The following is a 27,112-nucleotide window of genomic DNA, read 5'->3' on the forward strand; positions in this document are numbered from 1 at the left end:
TGATGCACGGGTATGTATCCTGGTTAAAGTTGCTTATTTCTCTGGATTTAAACATTCTTGTGAATGTTTGGGATAGTGCAAGTAGGCCTACACAAGTCAACAAAATATATAACTTATATTTAATATATAATGTTTTTTGGAAATTTTAATCCTAAAATCTTACATAGGCCTATTGTGCATTTAAGAAAGGAACAATATATAACTTGTAATTGAATTGTATGGTGTCTTAAACACTATTGAACGTTCTTTGAATACTGTATGAATACTGAATTAAAAGGTATACTTCTGCTCTGTTTAAGCCTGTAAATAGACGGAGTTAAACACACTAATTCGCACCCTAATTTAAGGCATCAATCAAGTAATCAGCACCATACAGAATGCAATTATTTTCATTATTTTGATAATCAGCGCAGACGGCAATGTTATGGAAACGCATGGTATGTTAAATTACATTTAGAGTGTTTGCTATGATATAATCTCTAAAAGTAATGTCTCGTGCATTTAAACCCATTGCTCCCCTCTGTGAGAGCGCAGCACTATTATGCGCTGAGGAAGCGGATCGCCTGTAAAGCGGCACTGCGGCAGTACTGTATCAATCCGCCCGGTCCCCGCTCGCTCTGGGATCCTGAAGCACGGACTCGCGGAGAGGAGCAGCTTCGCTTCCTTGCAGGATTTATTTGTTTGTGGAAAAAAATTCTCTTTTGTTTTCCGTTCTAGAGTAGCGCGCTTTCCGAATGTCGACGACTCGCTCGGACGGCCCTTCTCCACTCGCCAGGCTTTGCATGTGTTGCTTTTGTCCTGCAGGAGAGAAGGCAGGCTTTGTGTTTTGGTGGATCTAGAGCTGAAGGAGGCAGTGCCAGGCGCTGCTGCTGCTGTGGGCTGGACCTGCCACGGTGCGTGAGATTTACTGACGGAGAGAGAAAAAGAGAGAGACAAAAAGGACTCATAGAAGGCAGCGAGAGTGAAGGGAGGGCTGGCAGGGAGTGTAAATACATTAAAACCATTTATATATTTGGCGTGCGTGCGTGTGTGAGTGTGTGTGTGTGTGCGCGCGCGTCTGACAGGAGTGCCAGCACAGGGCATCATCAGGTTCAAGGGATATGTGATTGGGAAATATTTTTGTAATAATAGCTAACCGGGACTATTGATAAAGCTGTTGGTAAAATGTTACTGGAATGCATATATAATTGGCAAAAAGTCAGATTGCAATGCTGATATTCAGTGGTTTGTTAGGGGTGTATTTTTAAGGCAGATGAAGGTTGGTGGCTAGTGAAGTTTAAGTTGATGGATGTCTATGATGTCATAATGTAGCTGCTGTGCGTTTTCGTGTCATCTTGTGAAGTTTGCACTTGATGCTTGATTATGATGTCAGTATAGCTGTTGTAAGTCTTTATCTAGTATAGTTTACGTTTCTATTTGTGATTTAACATGATAATTTTTAAGTTGATGCTTGATTATGATGTCATAATGTAGCCGGTGATTTGGTGAAGATAATTATGTTGTCAGTGTTCATGCTATCTAGTATAGATACATTTTTTTTGGCTGATTACCAAAATGTAGATGATTGAATGCCATTGATAATGTTTTAAGTTGACGCTTGATTATGATGTTAGTGTAGCTGCTGATTTAGTGCAGTTGATAGATGATTATGATGTCATAATGTACAGTAGATGCTGTATGTGTTCTGTCATGTGTTGAAGTTTGTCCTAATGTAGCTACCGAAGGTGTTAATGTCATCTGGTGAATTTGAAGATGGATGATTATGATATCATATATGACATCATGTATTATAAAATACATTTTATCCACAGCCTTATGGTAGAAAAAGATGATTCTGCTAAAAAAGCTTCATTAGTTTAAAAAAACAAACGACTCAAGCAACTTTATAATGACAGAACATTATACATGAACACTGCAATTATTTATTATGTTGGGCAAAGCCTTGTCTCTTTTTGAGATTAATGGAAAATAATGCGTAGAAAGAATAATTTCCGCTGTGCAGGCCTTGGTTTGCTAATATTTGTTATTTATATAATCCGAGAAGAACCCAACTTCTGTTTGACAACCCTGAATGTGGCAGATTTAGTTATATTGAACCTTTTTTTAGTGTTTTATCTGTAGTTTGATGACATTGAGAAATAAACAGAGGAACTCTCAGTAGAGATTATCAGTAAAGTGCAGAATGACTGTTTTTGGCTGTTGGAATTTTTAAGTGCATGAATGTAACTATAGAAGAGATGACTTGAAGTAAGCCATAAATGTTCCGTCAGTGTACTCAGTTGAACTAAAATTTGCTGTGAGAACATTTTTTTTTCTCTTGATATACAGCTCCGTTAAGAAAAATGAATAATTTTATTCCGCCTGTCTCCGGTTATAGCAGTCTCAGAATAATGACTGTGCAGGAGGAGAAATATAAGCTCTTGAATATGTAATACAGGAGATCTAGACTCAGCTCTGTAAATGGCTCATTATATGATGTATTTAATCTGAAAGAACACATTCTGAATAATTTCCTACAACAGATTTTGTTTCCTTTCAAGATACTATAAGATCTAGGAAGACAGAAATGTAAAAGTGTCTGTATTCATTGTGGAATTAGATCAAAAGGAAAGCATCTTAAGATGATCTTTAAATGTATTGTGAAAATTACTTTGTTCATACGCCTGCATGATATATTCCCATGTATAGCCAAGGGTGGGGATTCTGGGAATGCTCTTATAGAGAACATCTCAAACATCTGCTCTCTATCTCTTTGACTTGTAGGATGGGAAGGTGTCAGACTGCACTTAAACAGAGTGTTGGGTCCGTGAGGACAGCCATGTGGAGACCTGTTACAGCTCCGTTGGAAGACACTTCAAGTGATCTGCCCGTTTGCTTCCCTTAAACGTGGGCTGAATTTGGAAGTTTGGATACTTTCCAGTTTGGCAACCCATAACAGGATTCTATTTTGGATTTCTGTGCTTGTGGATATATGCATTTGTCCTTCTGGAATCTCATGTGCGTATTGCATTTCAAGCAAAGTCACATAACCTCAGCCGGTTGTGGAATTTGGATAATAGCACACCTCTTGCTGGAGTTCGGTTATTAAGCGTTCAATTACAGGTGTTTGTTGGGAGTTCTGCATCCACAACTGAGCTTGAGACGAGAACCTCCTTCTAGGAAGTGGTCGGTTGAGTGTGTCATCTGGTGAAATGGATGGCCCGCGGTGCAGCGGGATCCGGAAAAAGCGGAAGTCTCGGTCGGTGCGAGACCGGGAGCGGATGTCTAACGGGATCAGGAATAACCATGTCCGGGGCTCCGTGCTTCGATTATCCTCGGATTCTGAGAGGGAAAACAGCACTAAGCCCTCCTCCTCCTCACGACCCAGGCCACCGAGGAGGAAGAGGAAGGAGTCTACCTCTGCCGAGGAGGACATCATCGACGGGTTCTCAATATCGGGATTTATGACGTTGGAAGCTCTTGAGGTAAGGGATCAGGGTAGCCTTGTACGGCGGCTTTCGTGTGAATGTGTTTTTGACTGCTGCTTTTGGAAGTGCTTGTTTGGTTTGGCAGTGAAAAACTCAGTGACCGTATAATGACTGCTTTATTATTGTCTGTCGACTGCTTCTTTCTGGACTCTAATTGCCTGGGTCTGTTTGCACAGTATTGGATTTTCTGTTGTTCCTCTGTGAGTGTGTTTGTGATTCAAGCAGATGTGGCTTTATATGTCATTTTCCTGCCAAAGACGTAAGACATACTTATGCACTATACTATGCCATTTTGAATTATAAATACTTTGTGTGTAGAGTGTTCACACTAGAAATTCCAACAAGAAGTGCACTTCAAATACCTGGATGATGCACTTATTTAACTGAAAAAGCACTGAGGAATGTGAAACACTTCATGCACTCAACTATTGGAGCTTTCTTTGTGTAGAAGACGATGAGGGCACTGACACTGGATGACAAATAACCATATAAAATTCATACACTTGACAGTTTGAGTATAGTGCATAGTGTCATTTGGACACAGCTGTAGTTGAGTATATCTCTGCTTTACGATGCTGTTTTGAGAATGTTGAAGACTTTGTTTTAGATCAAACTTGATGCTTGAATACTAAGAATTAAATATAAATGTACTTACTTTATGTCATCATTAATAGAAATGATATGTTAGCAAAAGGTGTTCATGTCTTGTGGTTAAGTTGAAAACGCAGATGCAGCTATTTGTAGATGTTCAGGTCACAGATTTCAGCCATTTTAGTCACAGACTTTTGGTAAGAAAGATAATTCTGCTAAAAAGAACTTAAACAGACATCTTGGGCAAAGCCTTGTCTAATTTGAGATGATCAATGAAAAATATAACATAGAAAGAATAATTTCAGCTCATCTAGGTTTTGAACTAAAGCTGTAAATCATTAAAATTTTGCAATAGTCTCATTTTGACTACAGAATTATATGTAAGAGTATATTACAGAGTACAGGCGTGATATGTAATAATGATACAGAAATGTATTAGTTCTGAATGGCTTGAAGTGAAATTCAAACTTCATATGTTTGAAATAAGGGTTGGATGCACAAGCCAAGTTAGCTACAGCTATGGCATCTATATCTCTAACTCCTTTTGACAGCATTCATACTCAAACTAAACAAGCTGCTTTGGTCTGTTACACACATTCTAGGCCGATTGATCAAATGGGTAGTGTGTGGATGTTTATTATTGTTCTGTTTGTTGGTAAAACTGCCATATGAGTTTAAGACTTTATACAGCCATCAAGTGATGTTGGAGATCTATTACATGCACGGAAATTACCAAGTCAAATTAGTTTTATCAGTGGGAAACTCTGAATTTCACAATTATACCTGAGTTTTGAAGTTGAAAGTAAAGGCTGGAATACACTACATGACTTTTAACATCTGAACAGATGGGTATCATACACTGTTACAGAGAAAAACTGCATCATACATTAAACGACGAGGATCACACACTACCAGACATTCAAATTGTTTGTCCTTCTAACAAATAGCCTTTTCCATTTATAAGAACTTCTTGGCTGGAAGCAGTAAATGGTATATTAAAACAGTTTGGGTATAATGATGCAGGTGTGTTCACTTATGTTTTTTTTTTCTGTCATTCACTGTCACTTCCATATTTTGTTCCTGACTTTTGATGTGTCATATCGTAGGTGCTTCCAGGAGCACTTGAAGGCAGCATTTGCCCTCGCCATGGTTTTATTTGTCAGTCTTGACAGGACATCTGTAGAGTGTCATCCTGACTTTCAGCGTCGCTCTTGCTGTTAAAAGCCCAACAGTCTGACACGACAAATCTTTGCACGCTTTACCCTCACATCCCCTACAGATGCTGTTGCATTGTGCTGGATGTTTACTACAGTAATCTGTGAAAGGAGCCCGTCAGCAGCTTACGCTGTCACGCCAGCGCTGTGAACCGCAGGCGCAGTTCTCCAGGGGTGACATCTCATTCACCGCTCTTCACTGTTTTGGGATCTGTGACTTATTGCCGTCCCCTGCATGCTCTCTCTCATCTTGCTTCATTTAGAAGCTCACGGTCTAGATCCTGCATGTTAGTGATCCGCTTCATTCTCATTCATACAGATGACCATTGGACTTAATGAGCCAGTGCAGCTAGCCAAATCTAACGTATTCGGCCTATTCAAAGTGTAATTCTTGTTTTTTTTGTTGCCATTATTATTGATGGTATATAGAAAAACCATTGTACAATTTTGAGTGGGAAACCGGATAGGGAAATCACACGACCTGGACTCACGTTTTCCACATGAGCACCAGAGTTCAATGCATCAGTGCAAACTGCTGTGCCACAGCACCAACTTTATTGATTTTATTTTCTTTTTTTCTCATGAAATTATAGCAGTATGGGGATGTTAATATTAGTTGTGCCCTGGTTGTTTGCTGTTGTGATTTTGGCCCATAGATGTAGCAACAGTTTTTTTTGTCCATATGAATCGGCGTTTACATTACGTCAGATCCATCTTACTTTTATCTAATACTAAAGGAGTAATGGTACACAAAACTCACAGTTTGGCCTGTACCTCGTTTTTAAGGTCAGTACAGCAGGAGGCAGACACCTAAACATAAAAAAGCTATTTTAAGATGTTTTACACTGAACAAAGTATGTCTCTCTTTAATAAAAAAGTTTAAGGATACTTTTTTTTTTTTAAATCCCTGCTAATGCTTTAAATCATATAGGGAGCCCTTACTTGCACATTACTATAGTATTAAAGGTTAACCGCAGCGCAAAAAATATTAGCCTTAATTTAGATGCTATTTATTTTTAGATATCATAGTCAACACCCAAATAACAAATTGTATGCAAACATGTACATTACACATTTCTTATATTAACTTTAAAATCTCTTTATAAAATGTTTCTATTCCAATTCGTTGTTAAAAATAGTCATTTACTCAGTGGATATCATTTTCATGACCGTTTTTTTTTTTAAACATATAATAAGACATCACTAACAGTTTAAGTAGAATATAATATATATGTAGGCTTATATAGTGCATATATTTAGAGAAAGATTTCTCTAGCGAGTTTAAAGTGTGGACACTGAATCACTTGCCTGAGGTAAATGTGATGCTATGTGACAAGCTGTTTTATTGACGTCTTTCTGTGGTTGAAACGCTGATTGAGCAATTACACAAGATATGATACGTTTCAGTAAGTACTGTATCTTTTGATACTTTAGCTTCAGATGTTCATTCATGTTTATTCCGTAACTATAAGAGTAAGAGATGATAGCGTTCGCTCGTGTTGCCACGATCCGTGATCTGTCATCTACCATAAAATAGCATCAAAACCTGTTTGCATTTTGTGATAAAATGGACAGAATCTAAAAGATGACACTTTTCTTATCGAAGTAACAAGATGCAGAGATTATTGTGTTTAGTGGTGGCTAATGGTGGATAGGCTATAACGCTGTATTCGTCAAGACATGTACCAAAAATTAGCTGGATGATTTTGTGTACCGTTACACCCCTATTGCTATTAAATCTAATGTAAAGGAAGAAAAATTTGTTTGGTAAAATAAGCAAGGTCAGCCTCAATAATGGGGCAGCAGTACGTACCGTGGTTTGTGTATTGTGTTTTTTCCAGTCTGTTTGAATATTTTTACACCCCTATCCAATACACCTATTCTCTCTTTATCCCATTTCATCTAAACAGTCCCCCTCCCTCTCTCTTCCTCTACATACTCTTACATCAATCCCTTGATGCTTTCAATTTGAGCAGGAATTTGTCCTCAATTTGCCAGGAGGTTCTTGAAGAATTCGTACAGGTATTCCCAAATGACACAATGAAATCAAACTCGTTCCACTCCAGTGGACAGCCTCGCTCATATAGGAGTGAGCCATCAGCGGCGGGTGTTTATTAATGCTGCTTAGTGCTGGAACGACAGGCCTGAGAGGCAGTGTGTTACACCACTTTGAGAAATTACTAAATCATCAGGCCTGGGCCGCCTCAACAAACCTCCTCCCCCTTGGTCCCTGAGCACAAAGTTGCCACGTAATCGTTTCAACCTCCTCCCCCTTACCCGCCTCTGCATCCCCAATTCAATATTACTTAATGCCTGCACCGCTGGTGCCCTTAAACCACTTTATGTGATCATTGTGTTGTAAAGCGCCAAGCTCATTTGATTGAGAACAGCAGTCACCCTGCCTGCGTTCCCCACGCCATTGATCCACTCGTAAGAAAATGGTTCAGTCAATGTAAATAATGCTAATGTTCTAGCACATGAGCACAAAGCGTTTGTTCTTCACAATGGATTTTCTCTTTCAGCTGGCGATCAAAATGGCTTTTCTTATCTTAATGCGAACGCATCTACTGTTTCTTTTTTTGTGTTTTCGACTCCATTGTGTTCTCCTCTTTAGCTAAATTGATGAGTGGCACGTTAATGATTTCAGACTGAGCTTTTATCATTTATAAATATTTACACAGGCTGCAATATCTTAAATGCAGGTCTAGAAAAAAAAGAGCATTTCAGAGAGAGACAGGGAAAAGACAGAGCGGGGACCCATCGTGCCAGGCAGTGGATGGTTGAAAGTGGAAATTAGGTCATGGCCGGAGGAGAGTTTGGCATGAGGCCCAGAGGGGCACATCTTTTGCCTGTATTCGCCTAATGCCGCAGCAAGACAAAAAGCATCCTGACAACTTGTAATTCATTTGATATGTGAATGAACTCAGTTATGCATTCATGAAGGGTTACGGTCGGTTAATGTGTTGCATTAAATGTAAATAGTCTTCTTAATCTTAATTGTTTTGTATAAGAGGCATTAAAGGAATAGTACAACCAAAAATGAAAATGATTGCATAATTTATTACACACCCTCAAGCCATTCTAGGTGACTTTCTTCTTTCATCTGAAAACAATCAGAGTTATATTAAAGACCCCTGTGGCTAGATGGTTTTTAATGTTGTTTATATGTCTGTGTGGTGTTTTTAATATGGTTTAAGACAAACTGCAAATTCATGTCAACACCATTTCCATGGATCCATGTTCTCAATCTTTTATGCCAAATTCTCTCTCTACCATCTGAATGTCTCAACAGAAATCGAGACTCATCAGACCAGGCAACATTTTTCCAGTCTTCAACTGTCCAATTTTGGTGAGGTTGTGCAAATTGTAGCCTCTTTTTCCTATTTGTAGTGGAGATGAGTGGTACCCGGTGGGATCTTCTAGTGTAGTAGCCCATCCGCCTCAAGGTTGTGTGTGTTGTGGCTTCACAGATGCTTTGCTGTACACCTCGGTTGTAACGAGTGGTTATTTCAGTCAAAGTTGCTCTTCTATCAGCTTGAATCAGTCGGTCCATTCTCCTCTGACCTTTAGCATCAACAAGGCATTTTCGCCCACAGGACTGCTGCATACTGGATGTTTTTCCCTTTTCACACCATTCTTTGTAAACCCTAGAAATGATTGTGCGTGAAAATCCCAGTAACTGAGCAGATTGTGAAATACTCAGACCGGCCCGTCTGGCACCAACAACCATGCCACGCTCATAATTACTTAAATCACCTTTCTTTCCCATTCTGACATTCAGATCAGAGTTCAGGAGATTGTCTTGACCAGGACCACACCCCTAAACGCATTGAAGCAACTGCCATGTGATTGGTTGATTAGATTACTGCATTATTGAGAAACTGAACAGGTGTTCCTAATAATCCTTGAGGTATATATATTATGATGTTATGTTGAACTTTATGCCTTTCTCTATGGACATTGTAAAATGTTCAAATCATTTCTAAGGAGATTTTCAGAAAGCAGACAGAGATGGCGAATTTGAACACGGTTTGTTTGACATTAGCAACACATTATTAGTTATTTGATAACGTAGTCAAGCAAAGGACTAATCATATTATTTACCATTATGTGTCCGACGTTGTGAAGAGCAATGCCATTGTGCAGCGATTACTACAGTAACTTGAGTAAAAGTTAAGCGAGTGAATTTCTGAGATAGTGTGAATGAGTGGAGGCAGGGCTAATTAGTATTACATTCATGTTAATTTAAAGCAATCATTTTGGTGATCAAAGATGAGTTTTAAGGGATTAAATTATTGACTTCAGGTATCTGGGCTCTTTCGTGATTTATAATGGCATTGAATAGTGGCTCCAAAATCTCAGGCAGTATTCAATGCCATTAAGAAGCTGAGCAGAGCCACTATATGTAATTTAATTTAATATAATTCTGATTGTATTCAAAAGTCATATACAGATGGCTTGAGGGTTGGCTTAAGCATATCTTCATTTTTGGGTGAACTATTCCTTTAAAGGATTATTCGGGGTTCAATAAAATTGGTTACCCAATAAATAAAAATACTCTTACAATGGAAGTAAATGGGGGAAATTGTGTGGCATTTAAAAGCAGTGAGCAAATGCAAAGCTTATTGTTTAAAAACTCTTTTAACGTGTGTTATTTGAGCTGTGAAATTGTTTTCCTCATTGTTCAGTCGTTTTAGGGTTTTAAGTATTACGCTGTCATGACATGATTGTGATGTAATCGTGTCAAAAGCACTGTGACAGAAATGTCGTCTTAGCAGAATTGCGAGACGGGCTATAGATTTTCTGAGCTGTAGATGTCTCTTTGCTGTTGGAAACAGACAAATCGAAAGATGGAGAGAGAGGCAGACGGATAGAGAAATTGATTACACTCTTCATTGAGAAGAATATTGTTTCACTGAGTTGATTGATGTTGCATGTGCCTAGTTAAAATACACACACGTACAAAGTCTGTCAATAAGTATGTTGGAATAAAGAAAGAATGTGCTGCTTTGAAAATACATAAAACACCAATTTCATTAGTGTCAAAAATTGCTGGTGATTTTCTTCAAGAACAGCTCTGAATATTTCTATGCATGATATGTGTCACTTTTTTAAGCCTTCAATTAATTTCCTCCCTAACAGTGCTTATATCTACTAATGGCAGTGACAGCCGATATTCATTTAGACCTCATTTGAAACTGTCAGAATACGATGTGTGATATGCATTAATACATTGCTGCAGGAGCCATGACTGACACATCAAATATACTGTCCTGTCACTCCAAGGCATGCTAAATGCAGCCGATGGATCACGCTGTAGTTACACTTCTGATTTCCTTTAGACTCCTGCGTATCACAAGTCAAATGTGTAGCAATGCTTTTGCAGTTTTAGGGTTTTTAATGCATGATATGGGATTGCAAGTGAAGCTACAGTGTAAAAAAATGATTTATTAAAGATACAAAACATGCTGAGAGCAACTGAAGATCAGCAATATGTGGAATTACAGTAAGTCCTGGTTATACTGTGCTGGTGATTGAAAAATTTTATGTTATATATATTTTCTTTATATGTTAGTATCCTCCTCTTGCAATGCAGAAGAATGTGCAAGACTTTCGTCTCGGGTTAGCTGATATCCTGCAGATAAATAAGTGACCGAATAACAGTGCTGTAAACGGTCAAACTGTTGGCACTACAAATAAATGTGTTCATGATTATAATAAATAAAAATAATATGATGATAAATGGCTAAACCACTTTGCAATCAATTTTGTAATATCAAACGGCATAGCAGACTTTTTATACAGCTAAAAAAAATCTCTTATGTAAAAAATAAGGTGGATACACACAGTGATACGTTGTATTATTCCTAGTAATGTAAAATTGGTGGTAGCTACACTACTTTGTGTAGTGCATTTGTATATAAGCATTAGCAATCAGCCAAATTCCTGTAACCTTAATGATTAAATATTGTCTTTAAAGGAGCTGTATGTAAGAAATTTATTTCAATTAATCATAAAATGGTCTTGATATGTCACCAGACATTAAAAAATCATGTTAATTTTAATACTTATATCACTGACAACAGTAGTCCGGCCAGGATATTGTCATTTATAAGTTGTTGTTGCAGCCCTCAACTGATGTTTATGTTTTGTCCTGAAGCTCCACCCTCCACCTATCTACCAATCACGAGTCAGTAGTGTTTCTGCATCCGGGTTCCCAGATCTGATCTGGTTACCACAGCTGCAGCTACAAACGTTCCTGCTGATCCTGCAGCCTATCTGGCAACCTCGAGTCAGGGGGAGGGGGAGAGGGGATAGTGATTCCAGTACCAGTTTTGGCCACAATCTTACATACACTTCCTTTAAAATGAATTAATGATTGTTAACTTTTAAGTTTAAAAGGTCATCCCAAATAGCATAAATGGATGCACACTTTAAAAATGCAGGAAAAAAAGCATGTTATCTAGGCACTGTTGATTTATTTTAACATATGATATAGAGCATGCTACATCTAATCTCTAATTCTATTCACAATAAATAGTATACAAATTCAGACTTAGCATACATTTCAATTTCTGAATCAAATTCTAGGTCATCATCACCATGTGGCATCTCATTTTAATATAGATAAGCGTTGTTTGTAGACCCAGACCTCAGTATATTGTCTAAAACATCTCACAGGTGTCTAGTTAGACTAAATATCAAGCTGTCATCAATACTGAATAATCTTTAGTTGCCCAGCAGGAGTTGTCTGCTTACTGCATGATTAAAATAGTTTGAAACGACTCATTAATTAGCAGTGTCGTTCAAACGTGTTTTCTCTCATTTGGGCTCCATTAAAAGCAATCATCCAATCACTGTCGACATTAGCCGTGACCTGACATTTATTTGATCTTTAGAGGCATTTCGAAAAGAAAATAACACTGTGTACTTGGTAAAGGAAAAAACGAAAAACAAAGATGTACTTGGTTGTGACAGGTAATTTGCTAAATGCTGCGACAAGTACAGGTGTGACGAAGGTTAATTGTTGTAAGAGCTTTAATCGCATGCTGGCGCGAGTAGCGGTGCAACAGCTGCACATGTAATTTTGCCATCGACACATCCAGGTGTGATGTCCGACACAGGCATGCATATTGACTTTTACATAGAGACAAACATATGTAAATCATTGTTTTATGGTTATTTCCAGGTGCCAGACACGCACTCTTTAAATCAGCAGCAGCAGCTGTGGTAATAACTGGGGTGTTGCGAGAGGGCTGTTAACCACAGTAAATGTTTGCTCTCATGTTTAAATGGTGTGGCAAGAATATCATTAATGACCCTGTGAGGGTGTGCAGAGGGGATAGTGCACTGTGTGTGTGTGTGTGTGTGTGTGTGTGTGTGTGTGAGTGTGTGCACGTGTGTGTGTGTGTGTGTGTGAGAGAGAAGTTAGCACTCAGCATTCCTCCAAACTCTCCTAACATCTGTTCACTGATATGCACTGATGCCTTTGTAGCTTTTAATTAAAAACGACAAAAACGTTTAAGATGTTAACAGTTTTCAAATGAAATGGTGTGTATTGGTCTCGCTGGCTGCTGTGGTGTCTGTTAACAACCTGTGTGTCTGTAAAAAAAACTCACTACCACCACAATGTAGGAGTTGACCCAATATTTTTTCTTTACCCATGTTTCCAACACAGGGTCGCCGTATACTGAAGTCTAATACTTAAAGAAAATTTAATAAACGTTAAGCTCATTTGACAGCATTAGTGATAAGGTTGATCATTTCTTTCTTTAACAAAAAACAGAAATCAAGGTTACAGAGAGGCCTTAAGTAAAAGCAGAAATATGCAGGTTAAAAGGAAAGCACTTGAATTATTTTTATGTTTAAACATGTTATTTGAGCTTTGAAGCTCTCTAAAGGGTTGTGTTGTCATGGTGACACAAAAGGCTAGTATGAGTTTTTTTTCCCACCCTTAAATCAAGATGAATTTGTTTTGAAACTCTGAGTTCTTGTCATATTTTACTATTTATTAAACTATAGCAAATAAACTGATATTGTGCGATTTTTAAAAAAAAAATGATGTCACAAATGTTGGTTAAGATAGAAAGGTGTGGTCAAATTAGCAGAATATCAGCTATAGGCAAAAAAAAGGCCCATTGTCTATTTTCAATAGTGCAGCAACGCACCCCTCAAACAGAAGTCACTTTCAAACTAAGCAACTTTCTGTGGGTCAATGCAGCATATTTACGTGACCAATTTGAATGCAAGAAAAATCTGCAAGGGTACATTTTTCGTCTTCACACAAAGCTTCTGATTGCACAGATTCCTATTGAAAGGACTGGATTTCACCCACGAAAATTTGCAGTACAATGGTAAATGTGCTCAAACTTGAACTTGCATACTGAACCCCAAACTATTCCTTTAAGGTTAGCATTGTTCCCCCAAAATGATCTATAGTACTAGCAATGCTTGCCTTTTCGGAGACGCACTCAGAGCATACGCTCCGCTCTTTGCTTTTGTGTGGACGTAAATAATGTATCAAATAGCGGTGTTAAATGTAGCCTGAAGTCTATCCCATATGCTTCTAGCTGCAAAAAGGCTAGTCTGCACAGAGTAGATATGCTGCTCAAACTCACACAGCTAATGCCTAGGCAAATGACATTTTTATTCAAATATAACTGGCTTGCCTGAGTTGGTTTATAATACATCTGGCACGTCTGTGAGTTAGTATCTGGTGGGACAGCCCTCATTCATTATCTCTGTTCTCTTGTGTGAAGGAATTGAAAATGGCATCGGTGAAGAGCAAACATTGAGAACAGCCCTCCGTTCAGTTGCTCGTGCTTGTCTTTGTTTGTGAACAGCAGGGTTGTAAGGGGTTGAAGGCTCACAGAGACCTGGATGAAGTTAAAACTTCTGGCTCTCTGCCTGCCAACATCTGGCAATAAGTGATCTCACTGCATTTCCAAATCAGGTTTGTGTTTGAGCCTGTGTCAAAGCCCTCTTCTCGTACCCTTCCTCTCACGCGTGCCGTCCTCTGATTCATACACGCACACCCAAAAGCAACTTGATCTTTCTTTATGCGAGACAAAGTCAGGTTGAGACAGGACAAGTGGAGGTGAGGGGAGATCGCGCTCTTTCTTTCTCACTCCATTTCTCTTCTCCAACAGGCTTACATGTCCTTTTAGTGGTTCGTTCTACAAAACAGGCACCCATGATATAGTTTGATGGTGGTTTGTAAAGTACTAAATATGTTGAATATTAATTATATTAATAATTAATGCAATGAATATTAATAAGCAACAGCTATTTGCAATATGAAAATATATTAATTATACTGAGTGTTAATAGAATCTAGTTGCTATATACTAAGTGCAAATAGCGATAGATGCTGTTTACACCGTGTTAATAGCAACTAGATTCTATTAACACTCAGTGAAATTAACATATTTTCTTAGCAATAGATATTTACACTAATATTTAAGTGCAAATAGCTGTAGATTATATTTCCTAAGTAAAAATAGTGTTACACTCTAAAAAATGCTGGGTTAAAAACAACCCAAGTTGGGTTGAAAATGGGCAAACCCAGAAATTTGGTTGTTTGAACCCAGTGAATGGAACCATTCAAACAACCCAATTTATGGGTTTGTCCATTTTCAACCCAACTTGGGTTGTTTTTAACCCAGCATTTTTTAGAGTGTATATTCTATTTACACCATATAAAGTTGCAGTTATTTGCAATACAAATATTAATTACATGTAATTAATACTTTAATTTATACTTTGACAGATACATACTATTTGTTCCTCAGTATTGTTGTACATTACCAGGATGCAATAATAGTGTGAATTATTATTATTATTATTATTTAAATTATTACACTAAACAGAACACTTAAAGCCCTGCCTACACCTATCCCTAACCCTACCCAATAAATGCTTTTATTATGATTAAAAATGTTGTTAGGCTCTTTATTTCCACATTTAGAACATTTTCTTAATTTTTATTGAAAATTAATACCTTTCTGATGTGATTTGTGATAAGAAAAGAGCAAGCTCTGCAAAAGGTGGATTCGAAACCGTGTTGATCGTGACAAAACAATGATCATTAGTTATACACTTTACTGATTTCGCCACTGAGGAAGTTGAATTATAGGCGTTTTAAACAAAAAAAAAATCCTAGTTTGGCACAGCCAGGCATTGTTAGGCAGAGCTAGTGCGAATAGTACTTGCCAACAAGGCAGCTATTTGCACTTAGTGTGAACAGACATTCCGATATTAATATCTCTTGGGACTTCAGAAAGGTAATAGGGTTGACAGTTTAATTTGACATTACAAAGCCTTGTACTCATGACTCAGTCTTTAAGAGAATTTATTACTGAAATATCTATAGACTTTCAATTTCAATAATCAGTTGTTTAGTGTACAAAATCATGATAACAAGGTTGACATTTCAATATTGTCCCCTACTGACAAAATGAGACCAAATATGCTGGATCCAAATATGCCTACTTCCTTACTATAAAGCAGATGATGACTTACTACTTTCTGTGAGATTTTGAAGAGTTTTTGTGTTTGCCATGGCCATTGGAGAGGGTTTATCAATGGATTTTAAGTGACAAAACTGATGTTGTTGGTCACATGCCGATGACAACATGGCGGATGTAGTACCTCTGAATTATAGAAATAGAACATACTTTTTTAATGATTTCGAAGATAGCTTAAAAACACATGTAGTGTCTTCTAGACAGTATGCAGCTTTGAATAGCTCGTATTGGATGAGCTGATGGAATTGAAGCGATCATTATCCTCCTGAATTAAAGTGTTTTTTATTTCTATAAAAACCAAAATGACAGTGGACGCGTAATGTAAACATAGCTCTGTCATGACAATAAGACGCAAGACGGCTTTTCACCTCAACTAAAAAAACTCGTATTTTACTCTCGCAAGATCTCGTGGCACGAGATCTTGTCACACCCCTACTACATGGTACTAAAAGTTGGCATTGGTTATACATTTATAAATACATTTTTACAGTTGTTTATAGGAGGGACACAAGTTGCAACCTTTTGTATGATGTCCCATATTGCAATTTCCTTCTTTTGAGTTGTTGTTGGCCAGATAGAGCTGTTTTTTGCCATATGCAGGGATGCTGTTTGGCTTGATTTTATATCCTGTTACTATTCATCAAGATCTTCAAACCACAGAGTTTGCATTTCTCAAAGCAGTGTTAAACCTTGAATCTCATTACTGTGTGTGTCAGTCTAAATTCATAATGGCTCCTATACATTTTGGTTATAGCTATCCCAGAATTTATATTTTGATTGTTATATTTTAAGATTGCAGATTCAATGCAGATTCACATTGCATGATTGGGAACAAGGAGCCCACTCGTTAGATTTACATTTGCAGCCTGTTGATATTTCTGTACTTTATATGATGCATGAAACAGTGACGGAAGAGTTCCATGCGATCTTAAGCAATACTAACAGGGCTCGTTGAAATTCATAACTCTAAAATTAGGAATAGCAATTCCTTAAGAATCTAAACATCTAGATGCAGATTGTTCAGTGTAAACACATTTGAATCTGAAGTGAATTCAGTTTCTAAGCAGAATTTGTGGCCAAGAACTTAAAATCTCTTCACCTCCCACTTCAGAGCAGAAGCCACCTTTATTGTAACTAAACATTAGCCTGTTAATGCTGTTAACCCGTACACATGCCAAGTAATTGTTTAAATTGTCGCTGTTGGCACATGAGGCGAATGTGTAATTCCATTCCAAGTCTCTTTTGTTTTCCCTGAAGTGACTGATTAGGTGTGTGTGGAACAGCTTGCTGGTCAGCGGAAGTGTTTGGGGTCAAGAGCAAGTCCAGCCCCGATGTTTGCAGACACAGGAGGACAATGCAAGGGCATGTATTCACAGACAGGGCTCTCGTAGTTCATTTGCACAATGTGCATGGCATTGTATAAATACACTTTTGTAGTCAACCATTATTAATTCTAGTCCGTGAGGAACCGTGTTCAGTAGGGAATGAGTAGTAGCCATGTGATCTCAACCACGCTCTATGGTTGTTGCTTTAATGGGGTACTGATACTGGAGTCTTAATCTCATGTAAATGATTTTAATAAGGACAAAATTACTGCAAGTTTTAGAATCTTAAATCGACTTGCACGATTTACTGATTTCTTCCGGAAATGCAAATCCATCATCACCGGAGCTTATTTTGGACAGAAAAAAACCTTCCACCAAAAGAACTGCTGTGAACATGTTAGCTGCTGTTTCTGTGTCTATTTTCTCTGACTCATTTCTGAATTAGCGTTTCGCATTTAGCCTCCTGTTTGTACCCGACCCTTGCTGTTCGATGCATAACAGCCATCCTGTCTAAATGCCATATTTGCAGCTGCTGAATTATGCATGAGGAGCAGTTTAGAGGCCCAGCGAGTTTGTGCTTGGTGGGAGAGTAATGAGGAAGCCTTGTTTCTAATGGCAGGATTTGGCTTGGCAAGATGTTTTATGTGCTAATTGAATCGTAGAACTGAAGAACATTTTGGAGTCATTTGAGATGACAGAAGTGATGCAGTGTTGTGACTAGAGATATGCGGATGTGCGAGTGTGTTTTTGTGTGTGACTGAGAGCATAAAAGCAGCCTGAAACGTAATAGGATGCATTACTGAGTTTTCATAAATACAGCATTCATCTAACTTTATATTACCAGCTTCTTTATCCCACTAGTTGTATATTATTTTACTATTTATTAACAGTAGTTAATTAGTTTAAAAATTAGTTTAAATTAGTTTGCATTTATTTTATCCACAATTTAAAATCAACAATTTAAAATCCACATTTTATCCATTTTATCCACAATTTCCAGTTAGATTCCAGCTGTTTTTTGTTTTGTTGTCCTACTTGATCATCCTAATCAAGCTTTATGCAAATAGCTTGTCACAGTTTTCTTCCATATTTGCTCATTTTGGCACACACCAGTTTCCCACCTCAATGTCTGGGTGTTTGCTCCACTGAAATCGCTTAAGTGATTTTTTTCTACCATGTCACAACATGCCACGCTTGCCTTCAGGCTGTCTGTCTGTCAGCAGAACCTCTGCTTTGGAGCTCTGGAGCTCATCCCTGACCTCCTGTTGGCTCTCACTGGTGTTTTCATTCCAGAATGATGTGAGTCAAATGGGATATGGACTCGTTCTGACAAGCAGAAAAAAATAAAAAATATAACTATTGTTATTATTATTATTATTTTTTTTAATTTAAATTAGAATTTTAATATAGATTAAGCTACTACTAGTTTAATGTAAATAATACAAACTTCATGGACAGATGTTAGATTTAATAAAAACAATTGCTGTGATGGATTTACACCATGGGCCATATTTACTAACAGCTTGAGCCAGGGCATTTACTGACATACTGTCAGGATCTAATAGTCGCACAGTGAAAAATGAGTGCTGAAAAGGTGTGGGCACAGTTATTTTTACGGCTGACTTTGCATATGTATTTGTTGGAGTTTCCCTTTCAGATGCAAAATTTATGGGATGAGAGTATTTAACCTTTGGACTAGGGATGTCCCGATCCGATCACGTAATCGGAAATCATGCAAGTGCTGCCGTATTGTCATTGAATATGAGCAGTCATTTTTACCGTCATCACCCGTGTGCAGAGAAGACGCGAATGAGAGCGTGCACGCTGATCTGTCTCTGTTCATCATCCGAAAGCGCGCACTCGTCTCACAGCGCGCAAATATTGAGTTCTCTTTCAAGTCTTAAACGGACCAACTCACACAAGAAGTATGTCAACATGTCCATCTTGATGAGTATCCAAGCAGACATAGTCTGAATATGCCTTACGAGGACTTTATACAGTCGAGAAAGACGAGGCAGAGCCTTCCATTAGGTCTTAAAGGGGCAGTAGCCTTTACTGCTGTCTGTTTAATGTCAAAGAAAAGATAAGGAATCACTCACTGCTCTTGATTGAATAGCTTTTTTAAGGATTAGTCTTTAATTTAAACAGTTAAATATGCAGCTATTTTACATTTGATTAGCCTACTTAATTCAATTTCTCTACCTAAAAACTAATGTTAGACATATAAAAACCTGAAAAGCATTGTTAATTACACTTCAATCAAATTACACTTCAAATATTTTTTCCCCAAAGTTAGTTTATGTCATTGTAGGCAGTTATCATCACGATGATTTCATTTCAAGTGTTCGTTTTTTAAATAAGTTTAGTTTTAGTTAGTTATTTGATGCTATAAAAACGGCTGTGTGATGTCATGATTGAGAGCTGAGATCGAGGTCTACTCTGAGTGAAGTTTTTACTGAGGCACTAACAGACTTTTTTCGGGATTTTTGGGAGCAGATTATTTAATTTAATTTCCATAACTGTTTATTTCACACCAACTTTATTAATTGTTCTGCATCTGTTAGAGTATGGGTGTGCTTTGTGATATCGCCATTGTACTTCCTGCTCTTTTTATATTTACTGTTGCACTAAAATCCAAAAGTGAAGAATTTATTTATTATTTAGTTATTTATTACTTGATTGTTCAAGCTACCTCACAGAAGTGCTCTGTTTGTTGAATGTTAAAATAAGATGAATAAAATAAAAAATAAGGAACATCCTGGTTCGTTTTTTCGCTCTTCTTTATTTTATTTTTTAATGTATTATAGAAGTATCGGATCGGGACTCGGTATCGGCAGATACTCAAAATCAAATGACTCGGACTAGAAGGCAAAAAAACCTGATCGGGACATCCCTACTTTGGACGCATACCTCGGGTCTTTAGTGACCCTGGAGGTCTTTCACTCTCCTCCTCCTCATCATTTTTTTTTAAGTTAGTATCTTAGTATTATTCCTTAATCAATTCATTGTAAAGAATATATAAAGAGAAAAATTACAAAATTATCATTTTGGATAAAAATTGTATATGGTCGCTAACAACCTGAGGTAACTAAGTATATTTTTTCTGTACAACACTAATTTAATCTTTGATGAATAATTGCAATTCACCTTTATTCCACAAGGTGCCAATGTCTAAAACACAATGATGAAGTGACGGTTCACTCATAGTTACTGCAGGCAGAAAACAAAAGAATAGGAAGCATCATAATCAAACCTTGACATGGCTCAGTGATTTACTGCAGAGCAAGAACTCAACGCAATCAAATATTTGTGTCGCTGTCACTTGATGGTGGATCTGATAAAGAAGCTGTCAACAAACAAAATATGGATTTTGAAGATGTTTTGATAGTTTTGAGAATATGTTTGAGATGGCGAATATGGTCCAGATGCTGAATGTACTGAGAAATGAGCTCTGATGAGGACACTGATGATAAACATCTGCTCAATCTGAACCCTTCCAAGTTCCAAAAGGCAAACAAAATATGCTTTATTTTATATTTCTTTAATTGTTACTCTAATATCAGGAGAGTTATATTATCGCGACAGGTAGAGATCCGTCCGTGTTAGATCTAGATCCGGGTCGCTAAAGACCAGAATATGTAATAACGATCGGTGAAACATGAATGCATTAATTTAAGGGTTAAATGAATCACGCAAGGTAATTTGCTAGTCAATTTACCGGTATTTGCGGCATTATTTAAAGCCCAAAGCACATCTTGAACCAGACTCTATTTGCGCTGCTTCTGGTAGATTCTGTTGGTCATTATGGAAATGATCCAGCTGCGTCTGTGCTCTTTTTTCATTTGTGCATCATCATTAGATCACATGCAGAACTTTCCACTCCAATCAACGATTTTTTGGAATTGCGCTCTCACGCTAACTTGCCCTGTTTAGTAAGTCTGGCCCCATGCCTTTGTCTGATCTGATATTTTGTGCATCCAATTATGGACACTATTTATGTATTTTAAGTTACACATTTTAATTGATTGCAGTGATTCTATATATTGAAGGGCTTGTTTCTAGGGGATCTTTGTGCATTTACTCCCTGCAGACAGCCTTATTTGTTCCATCAGATCTGTTTTTTCCTTTCCGGCTTGAGTTCAGCGCTCTGTAGGAGGAAGAGTTTGCAGTGTGAGGTCAAATGTATCTAGCTGAGGTTAAGGCTTGCACTGATCATAAGGAGTTATTTTCAGCTGTCTCTGTTACAGCAATCTACACCGAATTTAAAGCTATTATGTGCCTGATGTGGCTAGATGCCATACAATCGTTGCTTTTAGACCAAAGCTTGACAGACTTGCTGAGGAGGACTTTGAAATAGTCAGGTTTGTCACAAAAATTATAGTAAAACAGAATAATATCAAAATGTTTAAATAAATGTTTGCTATTTTAATACATTTTAAAATGTACTTTATATAATCCTGTGATGACATAGCACATGATCCTTTTGAAATCATTCTAATTTGCTCATTTGTTGCTCACGAAATTTATATTATCTCTTATTTCTTATATAATATATATTATTGTCAATGTTGAAAACAGTTGCTTAATATTTTGGTGGAAACCAATATTTTTTTTAGGAATTTTTGATAAATAGAAAGTTCAAAAGAACAGAATTTATTTGATTGATCAATTTAATGCATCCTTGCCAATAAAAAGGATTTAGTTCAAAAGGATTTCTCTTTTGAACAAATCAACTCATTTCAGTTTAAACTTTACATTGAATCAGTCTATTAGTTAATAATAAATAATAAATAAGTGTATTAATAAACACAAAGTTTGGATTATTGCACGTTTTGGCTTTTTCATTTCAGTCTCTATAAATACATTAGGGTTGTGTACTTCTTTGTCGACAACAATATGAGCTGTGACGGACACCCTCACTGTAAATGAATCTGTTTTTCTAACTCTCAAGTGTGCGGCAGAGGCCTGGGAGCATTTACTAAACACACTTATGCAATGTTTTCACAAGAGGCCGTAATGAAGTTTACTCACATTATAAAACACACCCGCTCCATCTCCACTTTGACAGTGATGGATTCAGTGGGAAGTGTTAACACACTCATACTTAATGTAGGAGGACACATGGAGGAGGCCTCTAGGGAAGACGAGTGGAAATATAAACAACAGACCAGTCGAAAACGCTGTCACATGAGCAGACCGAATCAACTGATGAGAGGAAAACAAACCAAAAGTTGCCCAAACAGTGTCATGGTTTATTATAGAGCCATTTATGCCATGAAGCATGGGGTTATGATGGGGTAAAGCCCTCTGTTTTTAGGTTATGTATAAATAGACTCCAAGTTTGATGGAGAATTGAATTACAGTAGGAAAACACATTATCTTCCCCACTCACAGTGCTGCATTCACAATGCTTTCAATATTTGCCTCCCTCACATGTAAACACACACACACACACACACACACACACACACACACACTGGTCACTGAAGATGGCATATTCGCTCTTTTAATGTTTATTTAATAAAGGTCTGTCTGTCTCCAGCGTCCTCCTGATTTGATTTATCTGTAGTCGGTATATGGGATTGTGAGCATGATTCATGATAATGAATCAGAGTTGCTTGGCAGGAGGTTGCCTATCCGAACGGACACCTGCAAACGTTTCCCAGATCATTTCAAGCTCGTTTGTATCATTAATCGATATACTTTTATGCGACTCATAAATGGACTGAAATGATCTGAACGTACATGCGTAATTGCTGAAATGATTCTTTTTTTCAATAAAAACAAAACAAAAACACATTTGTTAAATATCTTCAGAGCTGTTTTGTTGTGTGAAAGCAGTTTTATTATTCATAGTTGTGTAATTAAGGCCTTGCCATCACTGTTTTTAATTATCGAATGTAAATTCAACCTTGCTGAATTCATATAGTGTTGCTTTCAGTCATCAGTCGCTAGATTAGACTCTCATGATGTAAGACTGTGAAAGTCTTATTCCTCTATTCATTGAGATTTTTCTTTGGGCAAAGCGCAGATAAGACCTCTTTATGGCTCTGTCTTTCTGTGTGTTTTTGTCATGCTGTGCGTTTAACACGACTTTGGTATGTCATATTGATTTCTCTGAGGCGGCAGCAGGTTGGATTTTGTTCAAGCTTGCTCTTAAATGAGGTGTTTATTTACTTGAGTTGTCTTAGTATTCTTTTTCCCCATTCTTTTCACACCTTTTCTCCCCTGTAGGCCTTTCAGAATAAAAGTCATAGCTACTTTTATCCATATGTTCCAGCGTCGAACAGGTGTTATAATTAGGTAATCTGATTTGTGTTTGAAGCATTATTTGCACACCTCACATCATTTGTTTGCCATGTTATAACCGAACACACTAATACAGTTTGGCTAATTCACTCCACACAGTCAATGTATTTGACCATTGATGATCTGCCAATATTAGAGGTTTTGTTTTGCTTCAGCCAAGACTAGATTAATTAATTATGCATGCTTATTTTCCCCATTTTTACATTTAGATTACGTTTGCTGCCATGGAACACTCTAGTAAATCTTTAAAAATAAGTTACTTTAAAACAAATCAATCTTTAAAAACATTAATTATTTAATAATTTTGTTAAATGTAATCTTTAGCAGCTCCTCTAATGAAATATCAATTTTCGCTTTTTCCAATTTCCACACACACAATGCTTCAGATTAAAAAAAAAAAAATGCTTCAGATCTCCAGTGAGAGACTTGTGCATGCTGTTATTATTAGATCATTTTTATTACAGCTGCACGATATATCGTTTTAGCATCGATATTTCTCACAGTGATGTCAAGTATAGGGATCGTAGTTGATCAGTGATCCGTACGGGCCAGCTGCACCCCGGTTCAGAATGCATGCGATTCACGGATTAATTGCAAAGTTTAACTAGCCCGGATGCCAGCCGAACTCAGCTCCGCCCACAACATTTGAGCTAGGGCAGTTCGGTCTGGACTCGATCCATAGAGGAGTAATTATGCCTGAACAGAAACTGTTCAGACCAATGAAATTGTCAGGGCGGGCTTTAGACGATGATGGAGAGATGATCAACAGTCATCACGTAATCAAAGGCGCTTGGATTGAATTTGTTCAAATTCTAAACGGAGAGCTTGTTTGTGTATGCATTCCCCTTCACTATTTCTATAAATATAATTGAGGTCGCTTCAACCCACGGACACGGAAAACAACCGGCAACACGGTGCTGTTGACATTTGACAATTAACGTTATGCGTCGCTTCGTTGATCTGATTGGTTGTAGGTTTGTCCAATTGAGGTCTTTCCTGGTTTGGTTGAAACTAGGGATGGGACGATACACTTAAACTCACGATACGATGCACCTCGATATGCCAGGGTTACGATACGATACGTCACGATACGATATCAAATTTTATTTTTATTTTTTTCAAATCTGTGATTTTTTTTACCACCAAAGTAATGTACTTAAACGAAAGGTAGGATTTTTCTCTTTTTTGCATTTTGGTTCTATGTTGTTTTAAAAAAAAGAAGAATTTTTAGAAGTCCGCGACCACATCTTAAACAGGGGTGCCAATAATTGTGGAGGGCACTGTAGGGCTGTCAATCGATTAAAATATTGAATCGCGATTAACTGCATGATTGTCATGAGTTAACTCGATTTTAAATCGCACCTTTTTAGCAATTGTAAATGTATCTTAAATTAAGTTTAAATTAAGTTTTTAATACTCTAATCAACATAGGTATGGGCAAATATGCATGCTTTATGCAAATGTACATTTATTATTAGTGAAACCATACTTATTCAATAATAATCAATACAGCATGAAGACTAGACATATCAAAGGTCATAGATATGTTTATCTAAGAAATTGTTCTCTTAAGCCTAAACTTAAAAATAATGAGTAAGTAACTGTTAGTGATTTCTCTCATTTTAAGAATATAAAGGGAGTTTTTACACTGGCAGTTTAATTCAGAACAGGGAAAAGTTCGTATGAAAAATTGTTAATGTGTACCAGTGAGCAAACCAGAATCACACCATACCTGGAGGAGGTCCATATTACACGAGGAGGAATATAGTGCGGCCCCTTTAAGAGATCCGCATTCCCTGTTGAACTGCCGGTATTTTGCGCGTGCGCGCCGAACTGGGCCGCGATTCACGTGGACAGTGTGAAGAACACGGACTCGGGAGCGTGCTTGTTCAGGAAAGTAACTTGTGCATTCGTTTTAGCCGATTGTAATGTATTTAGTTCAATAAAACAGGTGTACTGTAAGCGGGGTGATGGTGTAAATGATTTACCTCAGACATGAGCGAGAGTGAGCTGCAGTGCATCGCGCTCAGACTGCAGAGAATGTGCTCAGTGAAAAAACGCCCTTTTCTTTCAGGAGTCTAATAAAAGTTAAACAGAAAATATGGTAGTTTATGTAGGCAATAACTGCATTTTTGGTTTAGAATATTAATGCTAATGTCAACCCTTTTCTTTCCCTATTAATGTTTGCTGCTGCACCCCACCCTCATTCTACGCAAATCATGCAGCAGTGCCATCTATCTTTATTTCGCGATACATTTTTTTCGACCTCGATGCGTTTCGTCACGTTTTGTATCGCGATATTTTGTCAAACGATATTTCGTCCCATCCCTAGTTGAAACACGCCCCATAATCACAGCCCAATGGAGCAGTTTCAGACTCATATTCTGACTAGAATTAAGTATGACCATGTCAGGCTAAAGTTTAACCATCATAGAGTGAAAATGTATAATTTGCTTGTGTTTAAGTTGAGTCAGGCATCAAGCACAAAAGGAGTCGAGCACTGTTTTTTTCCGTACACACAGAGCCTTGCAGACAGAGCCGATTTCAGTTCTCTTTCTTTCTTTTGAGCTTAAACTGACACATGCACACAAAATGAAATCAAAATGGCAGTATCTGCGAGTATCCTCGTAAACACAGCCTTGTATACACGTGTTGTATGCAATTGTGAAAGAAAGTGGATGCGTGTAATTTACATTAGATCCGTGCATTCATCTTAAAGGGACAGCGTCCTAATATACCCTGTTTGTGTCGCCAATAGTGATCAAACAACAAAAGAGAAAGCGAAAATGTTTTTTGTAGCTTTAACAAAAATAAAATGTATTAATGAAGTATATTCTGTATATTCAAATTATACAGTGAAGACTTATTTTAAATTTGCTTATTCAATTTTTGCACCTGAATATTGTTAGATTTAACTGGGGAAAAAAACACTGCTTATTTCAATATTATCTTTCTCTTTTTTGTTTGTTTATCTATGCTTGTAATTATTTTCAATGCAGATTAACTCTCTAAACTTTTTTTTTCAAATAGAGCCATTCAAATAATCTGGTGAATTATATATATATATTTTGTATCGTAATGTACGTGTAACCCTAATAATTATATTTGGGGGAGCCCACGAATCATTTCTTTCCTCCGTATCCTGCACACATATCAGTATTTTCACCCCTGCACCTTCAATTTGCAATTTTTTTTAGTTTTTATATTCAACAGATTGTTGAATTTTAGTTTCAGACTTTTTATCGGTTATCAGTAGGGCTGTACTAGAATAATCGAATATTCGAATATTCGTTCGGTGAGGTGGCATTCGATTTTCAGTTGAGATTCGAATATTCGTTCGGTGAGGTGGCATTCGATTTTCAGTTGAGATTCGAATATTCAGGTTTTTTTTTTTCAACACGTGACTTCCGTCGCGGACTCATTCTCACTCATGCTTGAAATAATAATAATAAATTTAAAAAAACACCGCAACATGCTTTCAATAAAAGCATCGCGCATTTTAAAGATTTAAATTAACAAAAAGTGAGAATAAGACAAAATAAATCCCTTATATAGAATAAAACTAATTGTAATAGATATTACATTTTGTGTCATTTTAAAAACAATTCATTTATTCTTATTCAACTGTTTATAAGCATGCTACCGTGTTCTTTATTTATTACAGTTCATTGAAATCACTG

At 37.2% G+C, this 27,112-nt stretch overlaps 1 protein-coding gene across 3 annotated transcripts in view; it reads left to right on the forward strand.

Annotated features, from left to right (window-relative positions):
- The first annotated feature begins 609 nt into the window (after positions 1 to 609).
- Positions 610 to 27,112, forward strand: part of auts2a (activator of transcription and developmental regulator AUTS2 a) — a 381,444-nt gene continuing 354,941 nt past the window's right edge. For 2 of the 3 annotated variants that reach the window (XM_067434083.1, XM_067434084.1), the window contains exon 1: positions 2,786 to 3,464. In XM_067434083.1, the coding sequence (XP_067290184.1) occupies positions 3,192 to 3,464 (273 nt within the window). In that variant the 5' untranslated portion in view covers positions 2,786 to 3,191. Of the gene's footprint in view, positions 894 to 2,763; positions 3,465 to 27,112 lie in introns of those variants that run through there. The other variant, XM_067434082.1, reaches the window with a different exon arrangement.

The sequence above is a fragment of the Pseudorasbora parva genome, chromosome 23 (genome assembly GCF_024679245.1).
Source record: "Pseudorasbora parva isolate DD20220531a chromosome 23, ASM2467924v1, whole genome shotgun sequence".
Classification (NCBI taxonomy): Eukaryota; Metazoa; Chordata; class Actinopteri; order Cypriniformes; family Gobionidae; genus Pseudorasbora; species Pseudorasbora parva.